Source organism: Salvelinus fontinalis, chromosome 22 (assembly GCF_029448725.1).
Source record: "Salvelinus fontinalis isolate EN_2023a chromosome 22, ASM2944872v1, whole genome shotgun sequence".
In the NCBI taxonomy this organism is placed as follows: domain Eukaryota; kingdom Metazoa; phylum Chordata; class Actinopteri; order Salmoniformes; family Salmonidae; genus Salvelinus; species Salvelinus fontinalis.
Window position 1 is genome coordinate 26,268,498 of NC_074686.1, and position 21,499 is coordinate 26,289,996.

Consider the following 21,499-nt stretch of genomic DNA (forward strand, 5'->3'; position numbering starts at 1 on the left):
TGTGAGATTAACAGAACTCATATTGGCAGGCAAAATCCTGAGTTGAAATCAAAACCGGAAGTCAGAAATCTGAGCTAGTCTGTATTCACCAGAGTCCCTAAAGAAATCCAATTGACTTAGGACTGAGGTTGCACTGCCTAGGGGTTCCACTAGATGTCAGCAAATAATAGAAATTCCAATGAGACTTCTATGATGTTGTGGGAGAGAATGAGAGCAGAATCAGTCAGGTGTCCATCAAGCAGGCATGCGCTTATCATGACTTTTCCTCATGCAAACCACTGACGTTCCATTGCTAACGCAGACAAGAACGAATACTCCGGTTGGAACTTTATTGAAGCTATATGTTAAAAACATCCTAATGATTGATTCAGTACTTAGTTTGAAATGTTTCTTCGACCGGTAATATCACATTTTGAAGTTTTTGTCCGATATGAAGCTGACCAGAATTAGCGTTTGGACACGCGCTAACAATTGGACATAAATAACGGATTTTTTCGAACAAAACAAACATTTATTGTGGACCTGCGATTCCTGCTGTGCTTTCTGATCGAGACCAACAAAGGTAATGAAATATTTATAATGTATTTTATTGTTTATAGTGACGCTATCTTTGCAGCTGTGATATGCTACTTTGAGCGCCGTCTCAGATTATAGCGTGCAATTATTTTTCCTTAAAGTTTATTTGAAATCTGACATAGCGGTTGCATTAAGGAGAGGTATATCTATAATTCAATGTGTATAACTTGTATTATCATCTATATTTATGATGAGTATTCATGTTGAAACGATGGGCTATGCAAAGTCACTTGATGTTTTTACATTTACTGAATCTTGTAGCCTCAATGTAAACTCAGATTTTTTTATATAAATATGAATTTAATCAAACAAACACGCATGTATGTAACATGAAGTCCTATGAGTGTCATCTGATGAAAATAATCGAAGGTTAGTGATTCATTTTATCTCTATTCTGGTTTTTGTGAAGCTATATTTGGCTGGGAAAAATGGCTGTGATTATTTTTGGTTTTGTGGTGACCTAACATAATCGTTTGTAGTGCTTTCGCTTAAAAGCCTATTTGAAATCGGACACTTTGGTGGGATTAACAACAAGATTAACTTTAAAATGATATAAGACACATGTATGTTTGTATGTTGTATGTATGTATGTTTGAGGAATTTTAATTATGAGATTTCTGTTTTTTGAATTTGGCGCCCTGCACTTTCACTGGCTGTTGTCATATTGGTCCCGATATCGGGACTGCAGCCATAAGAATTAAGAGCAAGTGGTAAAACTGCGACTGAACCATGAAAACAGACAGATATTGGCATTAGAGGCGGCTTAGATCAAAATAAAATAGTAATGATACCAATAAAAAATTATAATATGAGTGGAATAAAGAGTATTTCTATATATATATATATATATATGCATATCTGCATTGTATCACATTATAGCGGGGAGTCAACTGTATGCTCACCAACATGGTTTGGAAATACATTTTTAAAAACGACATTCAAGTGTCAATGAACGCAGCAAAGTTGGCTTCACTAGCCAACCAGTCTGCCAGCCGGCCTACTAACTAGTCTGCTAAGAAGACCAGCTAACCAACCATTTGTTCCACACCATGCAGTACAACAGCTGCTTTCACGTTCTTGTTGATGAAATCGGCCCCCAAAGCCAGGTCCTCGAATCTGTGCGTGGAGCCATCCGGTAAAGTCAGTCTCAGACCTGCAGGGTAGATGAGGCCGAACTTCACGCCCGGGCAGGCGCGTAGCTGGCGCTTCACAGCTCCGAAGCTAGCCCGCTTCTTCGCCACAGTCATGGTGTAGTCCGCAAATATTGAGACTCTTTAACCCTTGTAGAGGAGAGGAGATGCTTCTCCCGATCTCCTCAGTATGTCATTGTGGACGTTAAAGAAATGCACCCAGATGACAAATGGTCGCGGGGGTTCTCCATCCCAGGATCGGCTAAACAGGGTGCAGTGGGCCCGGTCTAGCAGCGGCTTCTCCTATAGGCCGAGCAGCTCCTGAAGCAGCTGGGCCATGAACTCCGACGGTCTTGGCCCTCCACTCCTCCCAGGATTCCCAGTAGACGAATGTTGTTCCTCTGCATTCTACTTTCCATATCTTTGCATCTATTGTCGAGGTATGCCACCCTAGTTGTTAATGAGCCAACGTTAGCCTCTAGCTCGCTAATGCGAGTGCTGTGGTCTGTAGCACCGCGCTCCAGCTCCGATAATACCGCTCCGTGTGCGTCAAGCTTATTCTGTATACTCTCTATATTTTAGGTCGTCTTTGACCATTCAGATCTCTGACCTGAGATTAGTAGAGAGAGAGTAGATTTTACAGAAAATATCGGTTTGAGGGTGCCCATCACGGAATGTAGCAGCTCCACAGTCAGTGTTCTCATGGGGCCGACATTAGCAGCATCCAGTAGCGGGGGTGAATCAGGAGAGGGCGTGGGTTTGCTGCAGACTCTGTTTTTGGCCGGGTAGACGACATTACAAACTTACATTTCTCAAACTTGATCTGAACTGTTTAGTTGTCTCTCCAGATGCCCGACCAAACAGAAGTATATACAATTTTGCAAGGTTAAATATATACATTTGGTCACTAACTCAGGAGCAATAGGGAAACGCGTTCTACATCCTTGGCTTCCAACAGCGCCCCCCGAGATTTTTGGTTCCAACCGGCATGTCTTTGTGAGACGCAGAGTAGGAGAACGGAGGATCTTCTCATATGTGGTTCCTACCATGAAGAATGGAGGAGGAGGTGTGATGGTGTAGGGGTGCTTTGCTGGGGACACAGTCTGTGATTTATTTAGAATTCAAGGCACACTTAACCAGCATGGCTACCACAGTATTCTGCAGCGATACTCCATCACATCTGGTTTGCACTTAGTGGGACTATCATTTGTTTTTCAACAGGACAATGACCCAAAACACACCTTCAGGCTGTGTAAGGGCTATTTGACAAAGAAGGAGAGTGATATCGTGTTGCATCAGATGACCTGGCCTCCACAATCACCCGACCTCAACCCAATCGAGATGGTTTGGGATGAGTTGGACAGCAGAGTGATGGAAAAGCAGCCAACATCAAGGCAAAGTGTGGCTACTTTGAAGAATCTAAAATATAACATATATTTTGATTTGTTTAAGACTTCTTTGGTTACTACATGATTCCATATGTTTTATTGCATAGTGTTGATGTCTTCACAACTATTCCACAATGTAGAAAATAGTAAAAATAAAGAACCCTTGAATGAGTAGGTGTGTCCAAACTTTTGAATGCTACTGTATGTGTTTCTGTGTATGTGTGTTTTGTCCTGGTACAGATAGAAACTATATATAGTATAATGTGTGTATGTATGCATTGCATGTCAGTGGCCTGTCACAGCTTTGTTCAAGTTGTTTTTACTGTGATTAACCAAGTGGACAGGTGGAATGCCAAAGGCCTGGGGCATGCTGGGTAGACACTGTGCTTGGTAGTTGTGTTGATGTGCCAGCAGGGTTTCCATAGAGACCATGGAGCCTCAATCCAGACAGGGACATAGCTGTCGCACCGGGCTAAATCTGCACACTTTCGATTTGTGTTGGAGTGTATATGTGTGAGTGTGTGTCTGCGTTTGAGAGAGAGAGAGCGCGAGAGCGATATCTCCACTGGCTGTATTCTAATTGGGTTAGACTGCACCCAGAAAGCTGAATGCAAATGTGTCTGTCCAGGATGGTTAAGACTCCATCTTACCAAAGCTATTACAGGCCTGTCTGAACAGAGAGAGAGAGAGATGGAGGGATGGATGGAGAGAAACAGGAAAACAGAGCGAAAGAGAGAGTAACCAGGGGTAGAAAGAGAGAGGTGAATTTACAATAGGAGGGAAATATGGGTTGCAGAGAAAGTTTAGCAAGAGCGATGAAAATGGAATGAAGGGACAGGCAATGACACCTAAAATATACAATGATGGAATGACAGAGAGAAGAGAGAGCGAGAGAGAGTCAGACAAAAAAACTGAGAGTGAATAAAGGGATACAGCGAGAGAGAGATTAACAGAGGTCTTATAGTATCATGCAGGTGTCTCTCCCTGCAGTCCACAGATATGTTGTGTAATTGACTATGTCCCTAACCAGCATTGTGAACAGAGCTGTGTCAAATTTTGACCCCCTTCTGCCACATGTCGTTCATTAGACAGGCAGATGAAATGAGGCTGTGGCAGGGCCAGCTCTGTAATTAAACTAGAGGTGAGAGGTCACTGAGTGCCTTATGAAATACTGCTGCTCCTTTCTCTGTCTGGACCACACACACGTGAACAGACAGACAGACAGACAGACAGACAGACAGACAGACAGACAGACAGACAGACAGACAGGGACTCAGACAGACAGACAGACAGGGACTCAGACAGACAGACAGACAGACAGGGACTCAGACACACACACAGACAGGGACACAGAGACACACACACAGACAGGGACACAGAGACACACACACAGACAGGGACACAGAGACACACACACAGACAGGGATGCAAAGACACACACACAGACAGGGATGCAAAGACTAACACACAGACAGGGACACACACACACACACACACACACACACACACACACACACACACACACACACACACACACACACACACACACACACACACACACACACACACACACACACACACACACACACACACACATATACACACACACATATACATATACACACACACACACATATACACACACACACACACACAGACAGAGACACACACACACAAATGCAAGCAAGGATGTGAGAAGACTTATAGACACATGCAAGCATGGACATAAGCAAGCATGTGTAAACTCTCACACACACACATACTGACTAGAGCTGCAATAAAATACAGCCCAGTGCTGACTTAGCAACAGGAATAACAGTTTATTGGGCTTTTATTTCATTGAATTTGGGTTTTAACCGCCCCCATGAGTGTGTTCTGCAGAGACAGGCAGAGAGACATGTGAGTGTTAGAACAATAAAGATGTCTATAAAGGAATGGAGATTTAATTGTTTTCTGGAAAATATAATGGGAGTTGATAATACCTCATATTTGGTCCCATTCAATTAAACTGTGTGTAACTCAAGGTTGACTGTAGCCCACTGAGCTAAAGCTTAGACATTTTCCAGGTGAAATAATGCACGTTTTGCTGTTACTCAACCAGCCTCTGGTGTAGTGGAGTGAACTAGCCTCCGTGTCTGCTCTCCTCTTGTATATAATGAGGGGGTTTATTCAAGGAACGCAGAACAGCTGGAGAGCTCATTTGATACTAGTCTTCTGATCGGTAATGGATACTGTATGTTCTTTATGTTGATTTATTTTGTGATTTATCGTTAGTTTAATGTCATGGTGAAAGGCGTGCACACACACACACACACACACACACACACACACACACACACACACACACACACACACACACACACACACACACACACACACACACACACATAGCTCAAAGTCGGTTTCCTCTTTGTGACTGGTTCCTTGGTGACTGATCCTGTGTTGTTGCCTGATCAGAGTTTACTCAGCAGTGGTCCCAAGAGCCATGTTACCACCGTGACCATGAATGGTGTTACTGTGATCAGACATAGGAAACAGCTCTGTGTGTGTGTGTGTGGGTGGGTGGGTGGGTGGGTGGGTGGGTGGGTGGGGGGGGGGTACTTATGACATCATCTCTACCAGACTGAGGGCCCTCTCTTTACATAGGGAGTAGAAAAGTGCCTTAACACCAGTCTGAGGTCTGGAGGATTAGAATGGGCTTTAACACCAAGTCCTGGATCCATTTCCTTCCTATTGAATTACCATTTCTCCTGAGCCTTGCAGTGTGTGCCCAGTCACACACACACTACCGCTGTCCTCTTTTCTGCGGTGACAGCAGGACAAGCACGCAGTCACAACGGGAAACACACACACCGCCGCCGCCACCACATTAAATCACATCACATAACAGTGTGTGCTGAGCAGATGCCCTCAACCAAGAGCATTTCCTCGGATAACTTTGTTCCAGCCACCTGTTTTTTCCACAGCTGGTCTGAGACCGGTTTTACATGCTCAAGGGTGAAGGCAAAATGGTTTCCATTATGATTGAATCATTATTTTCGTCCCATATGCCACTATATTTCCTATATCAGCGGTCATCAACTAAATTCAGCCACAAGCCAATTTTGTTTTTGAGTGGATGGTCGGGGGGGTCCGGAACATAATTACAAATAATTTGTAGACTGCGAATTGACCACAAGAAAAGCCCAAACAGAAATAATAATTCACAAAAACATAATCATTTCAAACCTCGCTTACATTTGTAAACGATCGCGTGTCTCTCTAGTATGCGTGGGAATTGTAACGATTGTCGTCGGAAGAAGGAGAGGAGGACCAAAGTGCAGCGTGGTACGTATCCATAACACTAAAGGTGCGGACTCTGGCCGCAAAACCTGGACCAATAGGGGAGGGTCTGGGTGGGCATTTCACCGCGGTGGCGGCTCTGGTGCGGGACGCCGACCCTGGACTGGGGACCCTCGCAGCGGGCCCCAGACAGGAGGGAGACTCTGGCTGCTCCGGACAGGAGGGAGACTCTGGCTGCTCCGGACAGGAGGGAGACTCTGGCTGCTCCGGACAGGAGGGAGACTCTGGTTGCTCCGGACTAGAGAGAGACTCTGGCTGCTCCGAACAGGAGGGAGAGTCTGGCTGCTCCGGACAGGAGGGAGACTCTGGCTGCTCCTGACTGAAGCCCATCGCTGGAGGCTCCGGACTAGAGGGCGTCGCTGGAGGCTCCGGACTAGAGGGCGAAGCTGGAGGCTCCGGACTAGAGGGCGAAGCTGGAGGCTCCGGACTAGAGGGCGAAGCTGGAGGCTCCGGACTAGAGGGCGAAGCTGGAGGCTCCGGACTAGAGGGCGACGCTGGAGGCTCCGGACTAGAGGGCGACGCTGGAGGCTCCGGACTAGAGGGCGACGCTGGAGGCTCCGGACTAGAGGGCGACGCTGGAGGCTCCGGACTAGAGGGCGTCGCTGGAGGCTTCGGACTGACGTCCTTCATTGGGGACCTCGTGCCATAACTTCTCAATGAAGGTTTCGTGCCATTGATCCTCACTGTAGGCTTCATGCCATGGATCCTCACTGGAGGCTTCGTGCCATGGATCATCACTGGAGGCTTCGTGCCATGGATCATCACTGGAGGCTTCGTGCCATGGATCATCACTGGAGGCTTCATGCCATGGATCATCACTGGAGGCTTCATGCCATGGATCATCACTGGAGGCTTTGTGCCATGGATCATCACTGGAGGCTTTGTGCCATGAATCTTCACTGGAGGCTTCGTGCCATGGATCATCACAGTAGGCTTCTTGCCATGGATCATCACTGGAGGCTTTGTGCCATGGATCATCACTGGAGGCTACTTGCCATGGATCATCACAGGAGGCTTCGTGCCATGGATCATCACTGGAGGCTTCGTGCCATGGATCATCACAGGAGGCTTCTTGCCATGGATCATCACAGGAGGCTTCATTCTGGGAGAAGGCACAGGACTCAGCAGGCTGGGTAGACATGCAGGAAGGTTAGAGCTTAGCACATGCACAGAATTCACCAGGCTGGGGAGATATGCAGGAGGCCTTGTCCTTGGCCGAGGCACTGGATGCACTGGACCGTGGAGGCTCACTGGCAGTCTCGAGCGCAGAGCTAGCACCACTTGTCCTGGCTGGATACCCCCTGTAGCCCGGGAAGTGCGGGGAGTTGGAACAGGCCGCACTGGGCTGTGCTGGCGAACTGGGGACACCGTGCGTAGGGCTGGTGCAGTATACCCCGGGCCGAGTAGACGCACTGGAGACCAGATGCACTGAGCCGGCATCATCCCTCCTGGCTCGATGCCCACTCTAGCCCAGCCGATTCGAGGAGCTGCAATGTAGCGCACCGGGCTATGCGTGCGCACTGGGGACATCTTGCGCTTCCCTACATAACACGGTGCCTGCCCAGTCACTCTCTCGCCACGGTAAGCACGGGGAGCTGGCTCAGGTCTCCTACCTGAGTCCGCCAATCTCCCCGTGTTCCCCCCCAAAAAATTCTGGGGCTGCCTCACTTTTCCTCGAGCCAACTCCTCATAGCGTCGCCGCTCCGCCTTAGCTGCCTCCAGCTCCTTTTTCGGACGACGATACTCTCCCGGCTGTGTCCATGGTCCTTTGCCGTCCAAGATTTCCTCCCATGTCCAGGAGTCCATTCCACCACGCTGCTTGGTCCCTTGTTGGTGGGTGGTTCTGTAACGATTGTCGTCGGGAGAAGGAGAGAAGGACCAAAGTGCAGCGTGGTACGTATCCATAATACTTTTAATCAAGATGAATACACGAACAAAAACAACAAAACGACCAACGAACAGTTCTGACAGGTTCAACAAACACTAACCAGAAAATAACCACCCACAAACAAAAGTGGGAAAACAGGCTACCTAAGTATGGCTCTCAATCAGAGACAACGATAGACAGCTGCCTCTGATTGAGAACCATACCAGGCCAAACACATAGAAATAGAAAACCTAGCCCTACAACATAGAATCCCCACCCACATCACACCCTGACCAAACTAAAAATAGAAACATACAAAGCAATCTACGGTCAGGGCATGACAGGAATACTTGGCAACAGATTCCCTGGTGTCCCTGCTCAGAAAACCCAGGGGGGCAAATAAAATCACCAGTTGAGGAACCCTGCCCTATAATGTGCCCCACTTTTGACCATAACCCTATGGGCCATGGTTAAAAGTAGTGCACTATGTAGGGTATAGGGTGCTATTTGAAACACATACATTGGGCTGTTGTAACACTGCTGGACATCTGTGGTATTAGTTTCATTTAAAAGGAATAGCTTGTTATGGTGTATAAAGCTGACATCCAGTTCAAATGTAGATACCCTAATGTATGGTACATTTATGCTGGACTCTCACACATGCTCACTGTAATATATCTATTATATTGTCATTTCTTGATTTCTTGTTTTGATTTTCTTTTGATTATTTGTCTATTAGTATTGTATTTACCAGACATTCTACTGCACTGTTGGAGCTAGTAACATCAGCATTTTGCTGCACCTACTATAACACCTGCACATTTTTGTATGCAACCAATACAATGATTTGATATATAGTATAGAGTTGTAATCCTATGAGGGATTTGATGTCATTGAACTTACAGTATAGCTATATCTATGGCTATAGCGGATGTTCTTTCTTGATCTTTAAATAGAGCATATATGCTGTTTAGGAGGATGGACTAACTGCTACATAACTTTATGACTATGTCGTTCATGTTCATGGTTGGCACATTAGGCTCAAACGTTAAATTGTAATGCATTTTGATTCCAGGTATATGTCTTACATTAAAGGTGTGATGCTGGGGTTGGTTTTATGGCTCTTTTGGCCTATTCGGCTTTTTAATTCCCTGATGTATCTCACTATCACAGCTACCCAATCTGCTTCCCAATATCCGACTCCCCACCCAACACAGTCAGCAGGTTTTCCTGGAACCCAATTTATCCCCTGATCCTAAATCTAGGCATTCCAGAGACTCGGGAGATTTGGAATGGTGTACTCCATGTAATTATACCTATACAACCTTAAAGGGATATTTGACCCCAAAGTGAAATGTATGTCCCTTAAAGGGATAGTTTGAATGAGAATCGAATGATATGGTGCCAATCTTTCCCGTTCATCGTGGATTGAGGCCTGCATATTTCCCATAATGGATAGCTATACTGAACAAAAATAGAAACATAACATGCAACAATTTCAATTTCACATGACTGGGAATACAGATATGCACCTGTTGGCCACAGATGCCTTAAAAAAAGAATTTAGGGGTGTGGATCAGAAAACCAGTCAGGAACGGGTGTGACCCCCATTTGCCTCATGCAGCGCTACACATCTCCTTTGTATAGAGTTGATCAAGCTGTTGATTGTGGCATGTGGAATGTTGTCCCACTCCTCTACAATGGCTGTGCGAAGTTGCTGGATATTGGCGGGAACTGTAACACGCTGTCGTACAGGTCAATCCAGAGCATGCCAAGCATGCAGGCCATGGAAGAACTGGGACTATTTCAGCTTCCAGGAATTGTGTACAGATCCTTGCGACATGGGTTCATGCATTATCATGCTGAAACATGAAGTGATGGTGGTTGATGAATGGCGTGACAATGGGCCTCAGGATCTCATCCAATGGGCCTCAGGATCTCATCCAATGGGCCTCAGGATCTCATCACAGTATCTCTGTTCATTTAAATTACCATCGATAAAATGCAATTGTGTTCGTTGTCCATAGCTTATTCTTGTCCATTCCAAAACCTCAGCTCTCGTGGACGTTCCTGCAGTCAGCTTGCCAATTGCACGTTTCCTCAACTTGAGACATCTGTGGCATTGTTTTGTGTGACAAACCTGCACATTTTAGAATGGCCTTATATTGTCCCCAGCGTAAGGTGCACCTGTGTAATTATCATGCTGTTTAATCAGAATCTTGATTTGCTGCACCTGTCAGGTGAAAGGATTATCTATGGCGAAGGAAAAATGCTCACTAACAGGGATGTAAAAACATTTTAGGGAAATAAGCTTTGTGTGTGTAACGGCAGATTTCCTCCTCTTCGTCTGAAGAGGAGGTGTAGGGATCGGACCAAGACGTAGAGTGGAAAGTGTCCATAATTTATTATAAAATAAACTGAACACTACAATGAAACAAATTAACAAATAGAATCCAACCGAAAACAGTCCCGTGTGGCACGAATACTAACACGAAAGACAAACACCCACAAACACATACGTGAACCCCGGCTGCCTAAGTATGATTCTCAATCAGGGACAACGATTGACAGCTGCCTCTGATTGAGAATCATACCAGGCCGAACGCACAAAACCCCAACATAGAAAACAACACATAGACAACCCACCCAACTCACGCCCTGACCATACTAAATAAATAAAAAACAAGAGAAAACAGGTCAGGAACGTGACAGTGTGTGTATGGAACATTTTTTATTTCAGCTCGTGAAACATGGGACCAACACTTTACATCTTGCATTCATGTTTTTGTTCAGTATAGATTTATGGAAAGGATGGAATCATATTTGATAGTTATATCAAAGTAGTAATAGTACTACTAATAAAAGTCCATCCATGTGACAGACTCAGCTCTGCCTTAGAAAGTTTGATTTGTACACATCAAAACAATGTTAAACCAGCTTGTCCTGTAAAACGATTTTACAACACCCAGCTACTTTCTTTAAGTAGAGTTGAAGTCAAAAGTTTACATACACTTAGGTTGGAACTCGTTTTTCAACCACTCTGCAAATTTCTTAATAACAAACTATAGTTTTGGCAAGTTGGTTAGGACATCTACTTTGTGCATGGCACAAGTAATTTTTCCAACAATTGTTTACAGATAGATTATTTCACTTATAACTCACAGTATCACAATTCCAGTGTGTCAGAAGTTTACATACACTATGTTGACTGTGGCTATAAATAGCTTGGAAAATTCCCGAAAATCATATCATGGCTTTAGAAGCTTCTGATAGGCTAATTGACATCATTGGAGTCAACTGGACGTGTACCTGTGGATGTATTTCAAGGCCTACCTTCAAACTCAGTGCCTCTTTGCTTGACATCATGGGAAAATCAAAAGAAATCAGCCAAGACCTCAATTTTTTTTTGTAGACCTCCACAAGTCTCCACGTTCATCTGTACAAACAATAGTACGCAAGTATAAACACCATGGGACCACGCAGCCATCATACTCAGGAAGGAGACACATTCTGTCTCCTAGAGATGAACGTACTTTTGTGCAAAAAGTGCAAATCAATCCCAGAACAACAGCAAAGGACCTTGTGAAGATGCTGGAGGAAACAGGTACAAAAGCATCTATATCCACAGTACAACGACTCCTAAATCGACATAACCTGAAAGGCCGGTCTGCAAGGAAGACGCCACTGCTCCAAAATCGCCATGAAAAAGCCAGATTACGGTTTGCAACTGCACATGGGGACAAAGATCCTACTTTTTTGGAGAAATTTCCTCTGGTCTAATGAAACAAAAATAGAACTGTTTGGCCATAATGACCATCGTTATGTTTGGAGGAAAAAGTGGGAGGCTTGCTAGCCGAAGAACACCATCCCAACCATGAAGCACGGGGGTGGCAGCATCATGTTGTGGGGGTGGTTTGCTGCATGAGTGTCTGGTGCACTTCACAAAATGGATGACATCATGAGGACGGAAAATTATGTGGATATATTGAAGCAACTTCTCAAGACATCAGTCAGGAAGTTAAAGCTTGGTCTCAAATGAGTCTTCCAAATGGACAATGACCCCAAGCATACTTCCAAAGTTGTGGCAAAATAGCTTAAGGACAACCAAGTCAAGGTATTGGAGTGGCCATCACAAAGCCCTGACATCAATCCTATAGAAAATATGTAGGCATAACTGAAAAAGCGTGTGTGAGCAAGGAGGCCTACAAACCTGATTCAGTTACACCAGATTTGTCAGGAGAAAAGGGCCAAAATTCACCCAACTGATTGTGGGAAGCTTGTGGAAGGCTACCCAAAATGTTTGACCCAAGTTAAACAATTTAAAGGCAATGCTACCAAATACTAATTGAGTGTATGTAAACTTCTGACCCACTGGGAATGTGATGAAATAAATAAAAGCTGAAATAAATAATTCTCTCTACTATTATTCTGACATTTCACATTCTTAAAATAAAGTGGTGATCCTAACTGACCTAAGACAGGGAATTTTTACTGGGATTAAATGTCAGGAATTGAAAAACTGAGTTTTAAATGTATTTGGCTAAGGTGTATGTAAACTTCTGACTTCAACTGTAGATGATGAGCTGTGGATGAAGTTGACGTTTTCTGTAACCTGGGAAATGGCTGTATCATATGGTGTAGTGTTTTTGGGCATTGCGGCTTACTGTCAGCCAGGTATGGATTACCTATTTTTCAGTACATGTACAGACACTGAGTGCACAAAACATTATGAACACCTGCTTTTCCATGACATAGACTTACCAGGTGAATCCAGGTGAAAGCTATGATCACTTATTCATGTCATTTGTTAAATCCACTTCAATCAGTGTAGATGAAGAGTAGGAGACAGGTTAAAGAAGGATTTTTAAGCCTTGAGACAGTTGAGACATGGATTGTGTATGTGTGCCATTCAAAGGGAAAGACAAATTGTTCTTAATGTTTTGTAAACTGTGTACATTCTTTGTCTGTATACTATGCATGTATAGACACAACATATGTTGTGTGATAAATGACAGATTAAAAGCATGTCCTTTCATATTTAATAATTGAAGATAAATGTGCATGAATCTGCATCTGTTAGGATTGAGGGTCGTTATATCTCATGGGGAGTAAAACATGTTTAATAATTCAACATCCAATAAAAGGTCAACCTGCGTGGTTTTAGACCAAAGTTCCCTGAATGGATGGTTCTTGATGTATATGCTGAACTACTTATATACATGATGTGATGGTATGGGTTCATATTTCATATGAAAGATTTTCTCACATACAGTATGAGAAAACAAAAATCTTACTAACTTACATGTCTTAAATCCATAGCAGGTTTTTCTGAGCAGAAAAAACATTTTGGTCAGTCTAGGGTGGATTTACTTACATGAACAAAACTTCAAATCATTAGAATGTTTACGCTCAAAAAGGATTGACTTGAACGGACTCCCTCCCCTTTTCTCTCTCTCTCTCTCTCTCTCTCTCTCTCTCTCTCTCTCTCTCTCTCTCTCTCTCTCTCTCTCTCTCTCTCTCTCTCTCTCTCTCTCTCTCTCTCTCTCTCTCTCTCTCTCTATCTCTCTATCTCTCTATCTCTCTATCTCTCTATCTCTCTATCTCTATCTCTATCTCTATCTCTATCTCTCTGGTCTTTGGCTCAGTATGTTATCTTCTTGAGCATGGCTTCACTGCTCTCATATAACCGTTACCATCCACATCGATGCCTTCATCTCTCCCTCCCTCCCTCCCTTTCTCTCTCTCTCTCTCTCTCTCTCTCTCTCTCTCTCTCTCTCTCACTCACTCACTCACTCACTCACTCACTCACTCACTCACTCACTCACTCACTCACTCACTCACTCACTCACTCACTCACTCACTCACTCACTCACTCACTCACTCTTTCATTTTTTCCTCTTGCTCGTGTAGTCGCCCATGATGGGATGATCTGAAGGGAAGAACGAAGATGATACATCACGGTGTTAGTGTGAGTGTGCGTGTGTGGCAGTGATGAAGAGAGGGCTTTAGTGAGCTATAGTGCAATCAAGCGGTTGTGGATCCGTCAGTGTAGTACGCTTAGTTAGAGCTCAGCCATCTCTGCCGGACACACACACACACACCCCTCAACCACAGCCCTCCTCGATGCTGCACAGAACCAATCCCAGAAACGCTTGAGCCATGCTGAAGTATTCTGTCCCAGCCAATCGGGGAAACATTAGGGCTGTTATGGCTTATACTGTAGTAGCCAGTCACAGCCAATGACAATAATATCTGCTTTTCTGTCAGTACCAGAAGACAAAATTCTTATTTTCTGCCCCATACTGTGCACCCATTCCCTCCTCACGAATTTAAAAGGAATGTACTGGTATGAGGAATATGCTAAATCCAGCCAAAGCATACACCTTTCCATCGCTTTTAAATTCTTGAGGGGGTGGACAGAGGCATCTTCTGCAGAGAAGTACTGTAGGTGCAATGAAATTTGGCAAGAGTCAATAACCGTCAAGTCTACCTTAATCCTTCTCTTCTCATGTCTCCCTCTTTTCCCTTTCCTCCCCCCTATCACTTCTCTCCTTATTTCTACTCTGTCCATCCTCTCTTAACTCCAGGAAGACAGACCGTTCAGTTTCATGTACAGTGAAATTCAAATCCAAACAAGCTTTATTGGCATGAAAGGAGCAATCCAATGTTGCCAAAGCAACAGATTCAGTCAATCTTACAGTCACAGTCAATAAAGTCAATCTCAGCTACACCACTTCTAATCCTTTCTCCTCTCTGCTTCCCTCCTCTCCTACTTCTCTCTCCTTTTATTCCCTCTCCCTTCTCTATCCTTCCTATCATCCCTTCTTCCCCTTCTTCTCTTTCCTATCTTCTCTTTCCTCTTCCTCTATGAGTTCTCTTTTCAATTTCAATCCTCTCTCTCTCTCTCGCTCTCTCGCTCGCTCTCTATGTCTTACTCTCTCTCTCGCAAATTAAAATGTGTATTATTGGCATGGAAAGTGTTAACACATATATTGCCAAACTAAACATACAGACACAAATCAAACCAATGATGGTGCATATAGATAATAAAAGGAACAATACTAGTAGTCAATGAGTAGTAACAATTAAGAGGACACTACAATATCAAATGAGTGTGTACAATAATGAAATAGTGAGAAAGACACAGCAATGTTATGGCTCTGGTTGGTTATTGTACTTGCTGTCCCTACGGGTGTGGCAAGAAGGTACATATTTTGCAGCTAATGGGGCACAATCTCCTGTCTCTTTGGAGTCCTATTCTCTCTCAGTGTGTTCTTCCTGTACTCTTATGCTTTAATAGCTGCTAGTACAGGTATCACCCTGGCTGTGGGTTTTGGAAGGCCTGCTAGAGTGTGTAGGTTCTGGGGAATGGGACTGGTGTACACACACACACACACAGACAGACAGACAGACAGACAGACAGACAGACAGACAGACAGACAGACAGAGACAGACACCTCTACTGTACAGTATATAAGAGCCATTTAATAATGAGTCAGCCAGCAGCAGCAGTTATTAATGAGACATGGCTCTGTGTGAGGAGGATCAGACTAGGGATCACATGCTGTTTTTCTACTGCTACTGTACTGCTGGGATACCTGATTTTCTCTCACTGTCTCTCTCTCTCTCTTTCTCAGTCTCTCTCTCTCTTAGTTATGTCTTCTGTTCCATTTTCTTTCTTTATCCTTTACCTTTCCCTGTCTCTTTTTATATTCCATCATCCTCTTCTTCCACCCCCCTCTATCCCAACTCCTTTCTCCATCTATCTCTCCCTTCTCTCTATCCCACCCTCCTTTCCCCATCTCCTTCTTCCTCTTTCTCACTCTCTTGTCTTTCTCTCTTGCTCTCTATTTGAATATCTACACCTTCATTTTGCTCAGAGCCTGCCTGGGTGAATCGTACCTCAGTATTTTCACCTCTATTTGCCTCTTACCTTTTATATTATATATCCCCTCCCTGGGCTTCCTGCTGCTGCCATGGTGATGAAATGGAGAGCTGGGTTCCTTTGAAACGCCTGGCTTCATGTGAAGGTGCAGAGTAGGCTGCTTCTGATACTATCTATCTCTCTGATCCTTAATCAACAACATCTGAAATGGTGCATCACAAGCAGACAGGCAGGCATGCACAGGCTCACAGACAGGGATACAGGAGCACAGCCATGCAAGCACCACACAGGCACACAGGTAGACACAGACACACAGGCATAGGCATGCAGGCACATGTTCACACGAGAGAAGACACGCAGGCAATTACACAGAGCCCCCCCCCCCCCCCCCCCCCACACACACACACACACACACACACAAACAATTACATACTGTACACACACACAGGCATGGTCTAGGAGCCCATATAGGGGTCTGGTCTAGGAGCCCATATAGGGGTCTGGTCTAGGGGCCCATATAGGGGTCTGGTCTAGGAGCCCATATAGGGGTCTGGTCTAGGAGCCCATATAGGGGTCTGGTCTAGGAGCCCATATAGGGGTCTGGTCTAGGAGCCCATATAGGGGTCTGGTCTAGGAGCCCATATAGGGGTCTGGTCTAGGAGCCCATATAGGGGTCTGGTCTAGGAGCCCATATAGGGGTCTGGTCTAGGAGCCCATATAGGGGTCTTGTTCAGGAGCCGATATAGGGGTCTGGTCTAGGAGCCCATATAGGGGTCTGGTCTAGGAGCCCATATAGGGGTCTGGTCTAGGAGCACATATAGGGGTCTGGTCTAGGAGCCCATATAGGGGTCTGGTCTAGGAGCCCATATAGGGGTCTGGTCTAGGAGCCCATATAGGGGTCTGGTCTAGGAGCCCATATAGGGGTCTGGTCTAGGAGCCCATATAGGGGTCTGGTCTAGGAGCCCATATAGGGGTCTGGTCTAGGAGCCCATATAGGGGTCTGGTCTAGGAGCCCATATAGGGAATAAGGTAACATCTGGGGCAGACATGGATATGTTTTTCTACACTGTCCTTCACGCCATCATCTTCTTCTCCCTGTTGAAATCTCACATTTTTTCCCCTTTCTTAAATGTTTTCATCTCTGAGAAAGAGGCTTTGTGGATTTAATCATCATGTATTTATGAGCAGTCCTGAAATGTCATGCAGCTCTGGAGAGGAAGGAGTTTTACCCTACTGATATAGTTATTTCTGTTTCTGTCCGCAGAAATTGTTATAGTCATAGAGTTTCCCTGGAATTCTTCATTTTCTTCTCAGAATACCTCCTTGTCTGGCTTTGTGAAGTAACGTCTGGCAGAGTTTGAAAAAAGGGCTTAGGCAGGAGACTGTTTTTTGATCAGCCAGCTCCTATTTGTCTGGTACAGTTGAAGTCGAAAGTTTACAAACATTTTAGCCAAATAGATTTAAACTCAGTTTTTCACAATTCCTGACATTTAATCCTAGTAATAATTCCCTGTCTTAGGTCAGTTAGGATCACCACTTTATTTTATGAATGTGAAATGTCAGAAGAATAGTAGAGAGAATGATTTATTTCAGCTTTTATGTATTTCATCACATTCCCAGTGGGTCAGAAGTTTACATACACTCAATTAGTATTTGGTAGCATTGCCTTTAAATTGTTTAACTTGGGTCAAACGTTTCGGGTAGCCTTCCACAAGCTTCCCACAATCAGTTGGGTAAATTTTGGCCCATTCCTCCTGACAGAGCTGGTGTAACTAAGTCAGGTTTGTAGACCTTCTTGCTCACACACGCTTTATAAGTTCTACACACACATTTTCTAAAGGATTGAGGTCATGGATTTGTGATAGCCACTCCAATACCTTGACTTTGTTGTCCTTAAACCATTTTGCCATAACTTTGGAAGTATGCTTGGGGTCATTGTCTTGGGGTATGCTTGGGGTCATTGCCCTTTTTCCTCCAAACATAACAATGGTCATTTTGACCAAACAGATCTAGTTTTGTTTCATTAGACCAGAGGACATTTCTCCAAAAAGTACGATCTTTGTCCCATGTGCAGATGCAAACCGCAGTCTGGCTTTTTTATGGCGGTTTTGGAGCAGTGATTTCTTCCTTGCTGAGTGGCCTTCCAGGTTATGTTGATTTAGGACTCATTTTTACTGTGGATATAGATACTTTTGTGCCTGTTTCCTTCAGCATCTTGACAAGGTCCTTTGCTGTTGTTCTGGGATTGATTTGCGCTTTTCGCACCAAAGTAAGTTAATCTCTAGGAGACAGAACGCGTCTCCTTCCTGACCAGTATGACGGCTGCGTGGTCCCACGGTGTTTATACTTGCGTACTATTGTTTGTACAGATGAACGTGCCACCTTCAGGCATTTGGAAATTGCTGCCAAGGATGAACCTTTTTTCTGAGGTCTTGGCTAATTTCTTTTGAATTTCCCATGATGTCAAGCAAAGAGGCACTGAGTTTGAAGGTAGGCCTTGAAATACATCCACAGGTAATCCTCCAATTTACTCAAATGATGTCAGTTAGCCTATCAGAAGCTTCCAAAGCCATGACAACATTTTCTGGAAATGTCAAAGCTGTTCAAAAGCACAGTAAACTTGGTGTATGTAAACTTCTGACCCACTGGAATTGTGATACAGTGAATTATGAGTGAAATAATCTGTCTGTAAACAATTTTTGGAAAAATTACTTGTCATGCACAAAGTAGATGTCCTAACCGACTTGTCAAAACTATAGTTTGTTGACAATACATTTGTGGAGTGGTTGAAAAACAAGTTTTAATGACTCCAACCTAAGTGTATGTAAACTTCCGACTTCAACTCTATCTGCACACTACGGGCGGCTGGTGGCACCTAATTTGGGTAGGACAGGCTCATAGTAATGGCTAGAACAGAATAAATGTTGTTTCCATGTGTTTGATACCATTCCATTCACTCCATTCCAGCCATTATTATGACCCGCCCCCCCCCTCACCAGCCTCCTGTGATGCACACATACAGTATATTACCCCAACGTCTGTAAGATCGGTAATTCCCCTCACTTTAGGCTGAGTCCGAACTTGGGCTGAATCCTAACTGGAGATTTCTTTGCAAATCTCCCATAGACATTAATATATAAATGATGGAAGGCTGAGTTATAGGGATCTAATTTAGGATTCTTCCCTTTATCTGCTACATTCAGATGTATATTACTGGTCTTGGTTCTAGTTTTGCTTGTCTAGACTTGAGATTACTTTCTGGCTATGTTTAACCGGCATGGTTTGAACCCAGGTCACCTGCAACATCTTGTTCATTTGTAGTGTTGCATTTGGAATACATTTTTTGGGGCTCTAATGTTTTATTACCTGCGACCAGAGGGGAGGGGCTGTAATTCAGGGTGGAGTGGACAGGAAGAGTTCGATGTGATTTTATTCACCTTCTTCAGGGCTCTGCACAGATAGACAAATGGCAGCTCTACTTGTTGCTGCCCTATAATTTATCTGCAAGACTTGACAATTTTACTCAACTTGTTTTTCTGGGCGACCTTGGCATTTCCAAACCAGCAAGTCAGGCAGTAGGATAGGCTACGCGGTCTGGCTAATTATATAGAAGTCTTTTTTTATTTCATCTGTATATACGTTAATAGCGGTCTGGCTAATTATATAGCTGTCTGGATAATTATATAGCGGTCTGGATAATTATATAGCGGTCTGGATAATTTTATAGCAGTCTGGTTAATTATATAGCAGTCTGGTTAAATATATAGCGGGATGGCTAATTGTATAGCGGTCTGGATAATTATATAGCGGTCTGGCTAATTATATAGCAGTCTGGTTAATTATATAGCGGTCTGGCTAATTATATAGCGGTCTGGCTAATTATATAGCAGTCTGGTTAATTATATAGCAGTCTGGTTAAATATATAGCGGTCTGGCTAATTGTATAGCGGTCTGGATAATTATATAGCGGTCTGGCTAATTATATAGCAGTCTGGTTAATTATATAGCGGTCTGGCTAATTATATAGCAGTCTGGTTAATTATATAGCGGTCTGGCTAATTATATAGCGGTCTGGCTAATTATATAGCAGTCTGGTTAATTATATAGCAGTCTGGTTAAATATATAGCGGTCTGGCTAATTGTATAGCGGTCTGGATAATTATATAGCGGTCTGGCTAATTATATAGCAGTCTGGTTAATTATATAGCGGTCTGGCTAATTATATAGCGGTCTGGCTAATTATATAGCAGTCTGGCTAATTATAAAGCGGTCTGGCTAATTATATAGCAGTCTGGCTAATTATAAAGCGGTCTGGCTAATTATATAGCAGTCTGGCTAATTATAAAGCGGTCTGGCTAATTATATAGCAGTCTGGCTAATTATATAGCAGTCTGGCTAATTATAAAGCGGTCTGGCTAATTATATAGCAGTCTGGCTAATTATAAAGCGGTCTGGCTAATTATATAGCAGTCTGGCTAATTATAAAGCGGTCTGGCTAATTATATAGCAGTCTGGCTAATTATAAAGCGGTCTGGCTAATTATATAGCAGTCTGGCTAATTATATAGCAGTCTGGCTAATTATAAAGCGGTCTGGCTAATTATATAGCAGTCTGGCTAATTATAAAGCGGTCTGGCTAATTATAACCCGAAACGAGAGAAAACATGTCATTGCCGTGATTCTGACCACGTTACTTGTGTGTGTCAGACTGCATTGTTGGCTACACAGACGGATTAATCTAATGAACAGAGAGGGAAAAACAAGCATTAAACCTTCCTATTGGGTTTAAAAAGCACTAACAGAGCTCTGTGAAGAGAGGGCAGAGGCAAACAAGGAGAGGAGGAAGGGCGGAATGGAAGTTGTTTTTAAGGTTTTTAATGCCATTCATCTCTGACAGTAAAGTTTGGCTTTAATTCAGGCCAGAGATGTTGTAAAATAGCCGTAGGTGTTGTAGGTCCAAATATTTTTTTCTTAGTCCTGTCACGATCGTTGGTAGAAACGGACCAAGGCACAGCGTGATTACAGTTCCACATAATTTATTAATAGTTAAACTTAACAAAAACAATAAATGAACAACGAACCGTGACTACAGAGGTGCTACATACACTTACTCAAAATACAAAATTCAATATCCCACAAAACACAGGTAGAAAAAAGGCTACCTAAATATGATCCCCAATTAGAGACAACGATTACCAGCTGCCTCTAATTGGGAACCATATCAAGCACACCAACATAGAAATATGAAAACTAGAACGCCACATAGAAACAATAAACTAGAATACCAAATAGAAATAATAGACTGAACACCC

General features: G+C 43.7%; 2 protein-coding genes across 14 annotated transcripts in view; one reads left to right on the plus strand and one right to left on the minus strand.

Annotated features, from left to right (window-relative positions):
- The window catches only part of LOC129820332 (GATA zinc finger domain-containing protein 14-like), a 194,156-nt gene extending 192,333 nt beyond the window's left edge, over window positions 1-1,823 (minus strand). Inside the window, exon 1 of the mRNA XM_055877402.1 lies at window positions 1,611-1,823. Within this exon, the coding sequence (XP_055733377.1) occupies window positions 1,611-1,823 (213 nt within the window). The remainder of the gene's footprint in view (window positions 1-1,610) is intronic.
- Window positions 1-21,499, plus strand: part of LOC129820109 (adhesion G protein-coupled receptor B2-like) — a 557,707-nt gene that overhangs the window by 31,082 nt on the left and 505,126 nt on the right. The window lies entirely within an intron of this gene.